Here is an 11,737-nt window from a genome sequence, read left to right as displayed (position 1 = left end):
ATTTAAAAGTATGTTCATGAAATTTTTTCAATTTAAAATAGTAATAATTCTCTTTAAAATTTTCCACGAATTTTAAAGGGAATTGTGAATTTACGTATTTTTCTCTATTTTTCGAATTTTAAAAAAGGATGAATAAAATTGCTCATTATTTTTGTAAACGTTTGAATTTCAAAAAAACAATGGCTGTTAAAGAAGAGAAATCATGAATTTCTATACAGCGTGCATGAGTTTTAAATTTCAAGACCTTTTAAAGAAATCAGGAAAATTGAAAATTGCTCACGTGCTAAAAATAAAAATACACCGCGAAAACTAGAAAACAAGAAAAAAAACAAAGAAAAGAAAAAAAAGGGTCCCGAAATCATAGATAAGTTGTACGAGAGTATAACGCGCACTCTCTCTGCCTCATAATAAGAGCATTTTTTACAACAGTGCAGTCTTAGAAACGCTCTTATATTATGAGACGGAGGGAGGAGTATTGAAATCATAGTACTCGGACTGAGCGCTTTTTTATTTGCAGGGCGGTATCAAGCATCTTGTCCTTCGGTCTCATCAGAAGCCAGAACAAAGAGAAGTGCAAGAAAGTACCTTGTCCCGGGCATCGACTTTCCGTTTTTGGATAAATGGTAGACCTCGAGCATCGACTTAGGCGGTGTTTGGTTCATGGACTTTTTAATCCCAGAGACTAGAAAAAGTCCCTAGGAACCAAACGGGAAGGACTTTTTTTACAAGGACTAGAAAAAGACTCTACTGGAAAGTCTTTTTTGATTAGTCTCTGGGACTAGAAAAAGTCCTAAGACTTCTGAACCAAACACCCCCTTAAACGAAGGCGCCAAGTGTTACTTGTACAGTGCATTTGCAGCCGTATATAGTTTTTTTCATGACCATTATTGCATTATTCATTACTCAAACAAAACCAGGATAAAGTAAATGTTCCATTGACCCATCGACAGGGTGGGTAAACAAATTTCTAAGAAAATCTTAGACCAAGACATAGGAAAATGCAGAGTAATGATGCATGGTGGTGGGCTGGTGGCCGAGCTCGTCACAGTGACGATGACCGGGTCGGTCGCAGCAACGTGGGCAGGGCAGGCAGAGGAGACGACCCGCAGCCCGCAGGGCACCACCGCCCACCGGCCACCATCGACCGGCATGTTCCCCCCGCCCGCGCCCGCCCGCCCACCTGACCTGGATGCGGTCGGCGCGACCCCACACACTCTCCCACCTTCCCACCTCGGGCCTTGCCCTAATGGCTATATATACCCTTCGTCCATCTCCCATTCCACGCAAGACAAATCAGGAAACAAGTGACAATCGGAGCAGCTCACGGATCGATCCATGGAGTCCGACAAGCGCACGGGGACGCCTTCTCCCCTTCTCCCCCGGACCGCCTCCACCGTCACCTACTGGTCCGTCTACCACTCTCGCCTGGCCGCATTCGGCTTTCTTGGTTTCTCGATGCGTTCGTCCGCGCCATGGATCACCGTGCTGACGCGGCCTTGTTTCTCCGTGCGTGCAGCTGCGGGCGGTGCGGGTACGACCTGAAGCTGAGCTCGTCGGCGCGGGACACGGCGGGGATCGTGGGGGCCGGCGCCGGCGGGGCGAGGCGGCGGGGCTGGCGGGGCGCGGCGGTGGTGGTGTTCGACGCCATCGACGACGCGCGGTTCGGCCACCTCGACGAGTTCCGCTGCCTCGACCTGCGCGCGCGCCGCCTCTTCGCGCGCCGCACGCGCCTGCTCTGCCGCAAGTGCGGCGCGCACCTCGGCTTCGGCTACGACGACAACACCACCGCCACCAGGCCGCCGCGGTACCACATCAAGATCCGGGCACTCCACCCCGCCTCCTCCGATGACGCCTTCTCCGGCGCCGCCACGCCGCCTCCGCCGTCCCACGCGCCGGCGGATCCGCGATCGTGATCTGCGTTGCCATATGGCATATGCCCCGTGTGCACATTCCGTCCCTTTTTTGTGTTTCCATTTTCCTACTCCCTTTCTGTCGACGCGATTGGAAATTGCTGTTCGCGGTCGCTAGTGTACAAACTGATTGATTGGAAATTAGAATCAAATCTTCTTTCTGATACTATTTTGATTGATTGATTGCTACCCGGCAATTGATTGTGTCGCTAATGTACAAAACTCACTGATTGATGGTATTAAATTCATGCTTCATTCAATTCATCCAAAAATATAAACTAATCAAAAGACGGGTGATATATTCTAACATATTGAATATTGAAATGATCTTTTAATTTGAATGCTCCCGGCTCGCCGTCCCATGTTGCGTTTCGTTTAGACTAGCCACAATGGGTAGTAACATAGACTAGTATTACTACCTCTATAGTGGGAAGTAACATATGTGTGGTAACATGCAACACTTCATTTATTAGGCTATAGATACATTTTGCCTTGATATGTGTGATATTACTCATACTACTATTAACTAGCTATGTTACCACTTACTTCTATTTCTTCACTTATTGCTTGCCACATCATCTATTTTATCTAGATATGTGTGATGTTACTATCTATGTTACTCCCATTGTGGGTAGTCTTAGGGCCGAATGCAGAGAAGGACTAGTCACGAGAAGTTTAGGAGAGTTGACTCATCTCGATTATTGATTGTATTTTGGATAATGATTGATGATCATGGGCATTTGACTTATTGAAGCAAGTGTCACTTATACGACGGACGCATTATTGCGCTGTATACTCCTCACTTGTCACTATGATAAGATAGTGACTTGGTGAGGTTCTCGTTGACCAACTAAGCTAGATACTGTCATGAATTGAAGTGGCATATATCATGGATTTCTCATTTCTGTAGGAAATTAGGAACCAAACCCGCGAAAAATATCAATGTTCTTAGTATTTCACACTTGTCAAATAATGTGGTGATAGCCCCCACAAGAAAAATGTGGCGGTAGAAAAAAATGCAGGAATTGGATGGCATGGTTTGTTCAATCCTAATTGATCTGAATACATATAAATCCTTACAAAAGTTGTTTGGTTAAACCACACGAAAAGCACTGAAATATTTCGAAGGAGATTTGGCATATGACATCCCATCATGGGATCAAACAGAAGTTCCTATAGTTTCTAATTATACAAAGCAACCAAGCTATATGGAAATAAATTCAAATGAATAGGATCCTCCAAATTTCGCGTGCAAGTTCTTTGAATCAAAGAGGATGACGCACATAACAACACATTACAAATGAATAGAACGCCTCATGCCAGGTTCCATCCAAAAATCTTGTGAAATAGCCAAACTCCATATAAATTTCAATGGGTTTAAGATATTACTTTGTTCATAACGTGGATGAAATTTACTTGTCTGAAATTTGGATGACACGACGATGTCTCCCATGAGATTTGGATGACACCTCATGCCAGGTACCATCGAAATAAATTTCATCCAAATCTTGTTTCAGACTAGAAATTTACTCCATAAAATTTACTTGTTGGAAATGGTACCAAAGAATTTTCCAGATAAGAATCTTATCCTCCAAATTTCGTGCATTCTTACTTTGTTCGTAACGTGGCTAAGACAATGAAAAAATGTAGAATGATTATAGTTGAGATATTTAGGCATAGGATTATAGTTGATCGATGGTGGTTAAAAAGCCCCTATCTCGCCCCAACTCGTTCTTTCTAGGGCGACATGGCTGGTGCCTCCACCATATCAAATGCAAGTCATCCTTAGTGGAACTCTCAGTGTCGTTGGCGTGTGTGTAGGTAGTGTGGCGGTACTTGGCATTGGTGGTATGGCTCTAGCGTTGATGATCTCTTCCAGCCACTATGCGTCTCTTCAATGGTGCTCTTAGTGCAACGATGTCTCGTCTAGTGGCGTTGGCCACCTTGCTCGTCTAGACTAGAAATTTGGATGAAATTTTATTTAGTACATTTTGATTGATTGCTCCATGTTGTGTTTAGGTTCAGTATAAAGAAAGGAAGATAAGTTTAAGAGAGTTGGCGTCTCTCTATTATTGATTGTATTCTGGATAATGACCGGTGATCTTTAGCATTTGACTTCTTATAGCAAATGCCACTTATAGGATGCATTATTGCATTATATACTCCTCGATGAGACAAGATAGTGACTTTAGTGGGGTTATCCTTGACCAACAAGCCAGATAAACTAGAAACTTCATTGGAACTCAAGGAGTCGTAATGGTGGATATCCTGGATTTATGTAGGGATCAAAACCATGAAAATATCAATTGTCTTCATGTTTCATGCGTATCAAATAATGCGGTAATAAAGAAAAAACATGATTGAATGCCATGGCCTGTTGGCTGTTGTATCCTTAATGAATTGAGTATGCAAAATGGATATCGGAAGATGTTTGGCTACACCATATGGAAAGCACTAAAATATTTCTATGAGCCTAGGTGTATGAGATAGTTGTCATGGAACAAACGACGTTTATATAGTTTATTTTATAACTATGCAAACACAAAAGTTTTAGGGAAAAGGAAAGAAAAAACATAAGGAATAGGGCCCTCCAAACTTCATGTGGATTCCTTCGAATCAAAGAGGTCGCAAAGGTGTACTTTGGATGACACACATAAAAACACATCAATTGTAGTAAAAATGGAAGAAAGTACCTCATATTTGCGCCCCCCACCAAATACACATATATGACATTTTTGTTGGCTATATTTTGGCATGGAGATATTATTTATTTGTTTGAATTTGTATTCAAATTTTTTTCCCGGATAAGAACCGTACACTACAAATTTCATAGTCTTACTTTGTGCATAATATGGTCTAAGACAATGAAAGGTACAGAGTGATAATAATCGTTATAACAGCTTGGTATTTATGGTGGGATAGACGTAAACTAGTTCATGAAGGAAAGTCTCAAGATGCATATCAAACTTCGATGGGGGCTCATCCTATAACGGCAAACTATGTTAAAGCAAACTCCCCTAAGGCAGTCAGTAAAATAGGGGGATGGTTTAGACCTTCCATGGGTTTTGTGAAGCTATGTTGATGCTTCTTTTGACCATGATCTGCTTAGAGGCACGGCAGGGGCAGTCCTCAGAGATGATAAAGGAAGGTTCATTGTTGCCGAAAGTTGGAGGATTGACTATTGTGCTGATGTACTAATAACAGAAGCATTGGCACTAAGGTTTGGCCTTACCCTTGCACAGAAGGCGGGTACAATCACCCCTTATTGTCAACTTGGATAATACGGAAGTGATTGACACAATGAAAAATGAAGGACAATCGACGGGAGCGGGCGGTGGCAGTGTTCGATGATTGTTATTTTATGACTTGCGAATTTACTGTTACTAGGTTTGAACATTCTAATAGGGAAGCAAATAAGGTTGCTCATGAAGTTGCTAGGCTAGCGAAATTTTTTGCGACTAGAGATTGGTTTGACGAGCCTATGGATGATAGTGTATCTCTCCTTATTGACGATGTAACTATTATATCTAATTAATAAAGCTTGAAGTTTATTTCAAGAAAAATTCCGAATGAGACACACTAACTTCAATAATAGCACCATTGAAGGGCCCCGCAAGCTGATGTAGGGGTCATTGTTGCTAAAGCCATGCCACTAGGTGAAGGAAATATGCCCTAGAGGCAATAATAAAGTTGTTATTTATATTTTCTTATATGATGACAAATGTTTATTATTCATGCTAGAATTGTATTAACTGGAAACATAGTACATGTGTGAATACATAGACAAAGTAGAGTGTCCCTAGTATGCCTCTACTTGACTAGCTCGTTAATCAAAGATGGTTAAGCTTCCTAACCATAGACATGTTTTGTCATTTGATGAACGAGATCACATCATTAGAGAATGATGTGATAGACAAGACCCATCCGTTAGCTTAGCATAATTATGAAGGAAATATGCCCTAGAGGCAATAATAATGTTATTATTTTATTTCCTTATATCATGATAAATGTTTATTATTCATGCTAGAATTGTATTATCCGGAAACATAATACTTGTGTGAATACATAGACAAAACTAAACGTCACTAGTATGCCTCTACTTGACTAGCTCATTAATCAAAGATGGTTATGTTTCCTAACCATAGACATGTGTTGTCATTTGATTAACAAGATCACATTATTAGGAGAATGATGTGATTTACATGACCCATTCCATTAGCTTAGCACCCGATCGTTTAGTATGTTGCTATTGCTTTCTTCATGACTTATACATGTTCCTATGACTATGAGATTACACAACTCCCGTTTGCCGGAGGAACACTTTGTGTGCTACCAAACGTCACAACGTAACTGGGTGATTATAAAGGAGCTCTATAGGTGTCTCCAAAGGTACATGTTGGGTTGGCGTATTTCGAGATTAGGATTTATCACTCCGATTGTCGGAGAGGTATCTCTGGGCCCTCTCGGTAATGCACATCACATAAGCCTTGCAAGCATTGCAACTAATGAGTTAGTTGTGAGATGATGTATTACGAAATGAGTAAAGAGACTTGCTGATAACGAGATTGAACTAGGTATTGAGATACCGACGATCGAATCTCGGGCAAGTAACATAGCGATGACAAAGGGACCAACGTATGTTGTTATGCGGTCTGACCGATAAAGATCTTCGTAGAATATGTGGGAGCCAATATGAGCATACAGGTTCCGCTATTGGTTATTGACCGGAGACGTGTCTCGGTCATGTCTACATTGTTCTCGAACCAATAGGGTCCGCACGCTTAAGGTTTCGATGACAGTTATATTATGAGTTTATAAGTTTTGATTTACCGAAGTTTGTTCGGAGTCCCGGATGTGATCACGGACATGACGAGGAGTCTCGAAATGGTCGAGACATAAAGATTGATATATTGGAAGCCTATGTTTGGACATAGGAAGTGTTCCGGGTGAAATCGGCATTTTACCGGAGTACCGGGAGGTTACCGGAACCCCCCGGTAACCTAATGGGTCTTAATGGGCCTAGTGGAGAAAGAGGAGAGGAGGCCTAGGGGCTGCCACGCGCCCCTCCCCTCCAAGTCCGAATTGGACAAGGAGGGGGGCGGCACCCCCCCTTTCCTTTCTTCCCTCTCCTCCTTCCCCCCCAAGTCTTAATCCAACTAGGGAAAGGGAGGGGAGTCCTACTCCCGGTAGGAGTAGGACTCCTCCTGCGCGCCTCCTCCTAGGGCCGGCCGCACCCCCCTTGGCTCCTTTATATACAGGGGCAGGGGGCACCCCTAGACACACAAGTTGATCTCTAAGATCGTTCTCTTAGCCGTGTGCGGTGCCCCCTTCCACCATAGTCCTCGATAATATCGTAGTGGTGCTTAGGCGAAGCCCTGCGACAGTAGAACATCAAGATCGTCACCACGCCGTCATGCTAACGGAACTCTTCCCCAACACTTTGCTAGATCGGAGTCCGGGGATCGTCATCAAGCTGAACGTGTGCTAGAACTCGGAGGTGCCGTAGTTTCGGTGCTTGATCGAACGGGCCGTGAAGACGTACGACTACATCAACCGCGTTGTCATAACACTTCCGCTGTCGGTCTACGAGGGTACTTAGACAACACTCTCCCCTCTCGTTGCTATGCATCACCATGATCTTGCGTGTGCGTAGGAAAATTTTGAAATTACTACGTTCCCCAACAATGGCATCCGAGCCTAGGTTTTATGCATTGATGTTATGCACGAGTAGAACACAAGTCAGTTGTGGGCTATATAAGTCATACTGCTTACCAGCATGTCATACTTTGGTTCGGCGGTATTGTTGGACGAAGCGGCCCGGACCGACATTACGCGTACGCTTACACAAGACCGGTTCTCCCGATGTGCTTTGCACAAAGGTGGCTAGCGGGTGTCAGTTTCTCCAACTTTAGTTGAACCGAGTGTGGCTACGCCCGGTCCTTGCGAAGGTTAAAACAGCACCAACTTGACAAACTATCATTGTGGTTTTGATGCGTAGGTAAGAACGATTCTTGCTAAGCCCGTAGCAGCATGTAAAACTTGCAACAACAAAGTAGAGGACGTCTAACTTGTTTTTGCAGGGCATGTTGTGATGTGATATGGTCAAGACATGATGCTAAATTTTATTGTATGAGATGATCATGTTTTGTAACTGAGTTATCGGCAACTGGCAGGAGCCATATGGTTGTCGCTTTATTGTATGCAATGCAATTGCACTGTAAGGCTTTACTTTATCACTAAGCGGTAGCGATAGTCGTGGAAGCATAAGATTGGCGAGACGACAATGATGCTACGATGATGATCAAGGTGTCGCGCCGGTGACGATGGTGATCATGATGGTGCTTCGAAGATGGAGATCACAAGCACAAGATGATGATGGCCATATCATATCACTTATATTGATTGCATGTGATGTTTATCTTTTATGCATCTTATCTTGCTTTGATTGACGGTAGCATTTTAAGATAATCTCTCACTAATTATCAAGAAGTGTTCTCCCTGAGTATGCACCGTTATGAAAGTTCTTCGTGCTGAGACACCACGTGATGATCGGGTGTGATAGGCTCTACGTTCAAATACAACGGGTGCAAAACAGTTACACACGCGGAATACTCAAGTTATACTTGACGAGCCAAGCATATACAGATATGGCCTCGGAACACGGAGACCGAAAGGTCAAGCGTGAATCATATAGTAGATATGATCAACATAGTGATGTTCACCAATGAAACTACTCCATCTCACGTGATGATCGGACATGGTTTAGTTGATTTGGATCACATGATCACTTAGAGGATTAGAGAGATGTCTATCTAAGTGGGAGTTCTTTAGTAATATGATTAATTGAACTTAAATTTATCATGAACTTAGTACCTGATAGTATCTTGCTTGTTTACGTTTGATTGTAGATAGATGGCCCGTGTTGTTGTTCCGTTGAATTTTAATGCGTTCCTTGAGAAAGCAAAGTTGAAAGATTATGGTAGCAATTACACGGACTGGGTCCGTAACTTGAGGATTATCCTCATTGCTGCACAGAAGAATTATGTCCTGGAAGCACCGCTGGGTGCCAGGCCTGCTGCTGGAGCAACACCAGATGTTATGAACGCCTGGCAGAGCAAAGCTGATGACTACTCGATAGTTCAGTGTGCCATGCTTTACGGCTTAGAATCGGGACTTCAACGATGTTTTGAATGTCATGGAGCATATGAGATGTTCCAGGAGTTGAAGTTAATATTTCAAGCAAATGCCCGGATTGAGAGATATGAAGTCTCCAATAAGTTCTATAGCTGCAAGATGGAGGAGAACAGTTCTGTCAGTGAGCATATACTCAAAATGTCTGGGTATAATAATCACTTGATTCAATTGGGAGTTAATCTTCTAGATGATTGCGTCATTGACAGAATTCTCCAATCACTTCCACCTAGCTACAAGAGCTTCATGATGAACTATAATATGCAAGGGATGAATAAGACTATTCCCGAGCTCTTCGCAATGCTGAAAGCTGCGGAGGTAGAAATCAAGAAGGAGCATCAAGTGTTGATGGTCAACAAGACCACTAGTTTCAAGAAAAAGGGCAAAGGGAAGAAGAAGGGGAACTTCAAAAAGAACAGCAAGCAAGTTGCTGCTCAAGAGAAGAAACCCAAATCCGGACCTAAGCCTGAAACTGAGTGCTTCTACTGCAAGCAGACTGGTCACTGGAAGCGGAACTGCCCCAAGTATTTGGTGGATAAGAAGGATGGCAAGGTGAACAAAGGTATATGCGATATACATGTTATTGATGTGTACCTTACTAATGCTCGCAGTAGCACCTGGGTATTTGATACTGGTTCTGTTGCTAACATTTGCAACTCGAAACAGGGACTGCGGATTAAGCGAAGATTGGCTAAGGACGAGGTGACGATGCACGTGGGAAATGGTCCCAAAGCCGATGTGATCGCGGTCGGCACGCTACCTCTACATCTACCTTCGGGATTAGTATTAGACCTAAATAATTGTTATTTGGTGCCAGCGTTGAGCATGAACATTATATCTGGATCTTGTTTGATGCGAGACGGTTATTCATTTAAATCAGAGAATAATGGTTGTTCTATTTATATGAGTAAAATCTTTTATGGTCATGCACCCATGAAGAATGGTCTATTCTTGTTAAATCTTGATAGTAGTGACACACATATTCATAATGTTGAAGCCAAAAGATGCAGTGTTGATAATGATAGTGCAACTTATTTGTGGCACTGCCGTTTAGGTCATATCGATGTAAAGCGCATGAAGAAACTCCATACTGATGGACTTTTGGAACCACTTGATTATGAATCACTTGGTACTTGCGAACCATGCCTTATGGGTAAGATGACAAAAACACCGTTCTCCGGTACTATGAAGAGATCAACAGATTTGTTGGAAATCATACATACAGATGTATGTGGTCCGATGAATGTTGAGGCTCGTGGCAGATATCGTTATTTTCTCACCTTCACAGATGACTTAAGCAGATATGGGTATATCTACTTAATGAAACATATGTCTGAAACATTTGAAAAGTTCAAAGAATTTCAGAGTGAAGTTGAAAATCATCGTAACAAGAAAATAAAATTCCTACGATCTGATCGTGGAGGAGAATATTTGAGTTACGAGTTTGGTGTACATTTAAAACAATGCGGAATAGTTTCGCAACTCACGCCACCCGGAACACCACAGCGTAATGGTGTGTCCGAACATCGTAATCGTACTTTACTAGATATGGTGCGATCTATGATGTCTCTTACTGATTTACCGCTATCATTTTGGGGTTATGCTCTAGAGACGGCCGCATTCACGTTAAATAGGGCACCATCAAAATCCGTTGAGACGACGCCTTATGAACTGTGGTTTGGCAAGAAACCAAAGTTATCGTTTCTGAAAGTTTGGGGCTGCGATGCTTATGTGAAAAAGCTTCAACCTGATAAGCTCAAACCCAAATCGGAGAAATGTGTCTTCATAGGATATCCAAATGAAACTATTGGATACACCTTCTATCACAGATCCGAAGGCAAGACTTTTGTTGCTAAATTCGGAAACTTTCTAGAGAAGGAGTTTCTTTCGAAAGAAGTGAGTGGGAGGAAAGTAGAACTTGATGAGGTAACTGTACCTGCTCCCTTGTTGGAAAGTAGTACATCATAGAAACCAGTTTCTATGACACCTACACCAATTAGTGAGGAAGCTAATGATGATGATCATGAAACTTCAGAACAATATACCACTGAACTTCGTAGATCAACCAGAGTAAGATCCGCACCAGAGTGGTATGGTAATCCTGTTCTGGAAGTCATGCTACTAGATCATGATGAACCTACGAACTATGGAGAAGCGATGGTGAGCCCAGATTCCGCAAAATGGCTTGAAGCCATGAAATCTAAGATGGGATCCATGTATGAGAACAAAGTGTGGACTCTGGTTGACTTGCCAAAAGATCGGCAAGCAATTGAGAATAAATGGATCTTCAAGAAGAAGACTGACGCTGATGGTAATGTTACTGTCTACAAAGCTCGACTTGTCGCAAAAGGTTTTCGACAAGTTCAAGGGATTGACTACGATGAGACCTTCTCACCCGTAGCGATGCTTAAGTCTGTCCGAATCATGTTAGCAATTGCTGCATTTTATGATTATGAAATATGGCAGATGGATGTCAAAACTGCATTCCTGAATGAATTTCTGGAAGAAGAGTTGTATATGATGCAGCCGGAAGGTTTTGTCGATCCAAAGGGAGCTAACAAAGTGTGCAAGCTCCAGCGATCCATTTATGGACTGGTGCAAGCCTCTCGGAGTTGGAATAAACGCTTTGATAGTGT

General features: G+C 42.7%; 1 protein-coding gene across 1 annotated transcript; it reads left to right on the top strand.

Annotated features, from left to right (window-relative positions):
- The first annotated feature begins 1,265 nt into the window (after positions 1-1,265).
- On the top strand, positions 1,266-2,079 carry LOC119363064 (uncharacterized protein At4g08330, chloroplastic-like). The gene is made up of 2 exons (XM_037628370.1): positions 1,266-1,406; positions 1,517-2,079. The coding sequence occupies exons 1-2, from the start codon at positions 1,336-1,338 to the stop codon at positions 1,911-1,913; spliced, it is 468 nt and encodes a 155-aa protein (XP_037484267.1). The 5' UTR covers positions 1,266-1,335; the 3' UTR covers positions 1,914-2,079.
- The last annotated feature ends 9,658 nt before the right edge of the window (positions 2,080-11,737 follow it).

Source organism: Triticum dicoccoides, chromosome 1A, assembly GCF_002162155.2.
Source record: "Triticum dicoccoides isolate Atlit2015 ecotype Zavitan chromosome 1A, WEW_v2.0, whole genome shotgun sequence".
NCBI lineage: Eukaryota > Viridiplantae > Streptophyta > Magnoliopsida > Poales > Poaceae > Triticum > Triticum dicoccoides.
Note: the sequence above shows the minus strand (reverse complement) of the source record. Positions and strands in the feature narration are given on the sequence as shown.

Coding starts and splice junctions, on each gene's coding strand:
- LOC119363064 (XM_037628370.1), top strand. CDS start 1,336: ATGGAGTCCGACAAGCGCACGGGGACGCCTTCTCCCCTTCTCCCCCGG. Junction 1,407..1,516: donor GCCTCCACCGTCACCTACTG/GTCCGTCTACCA, acceptor CCGTGCGTGCAG/CTGCGGGCGGTGCGGGTACG.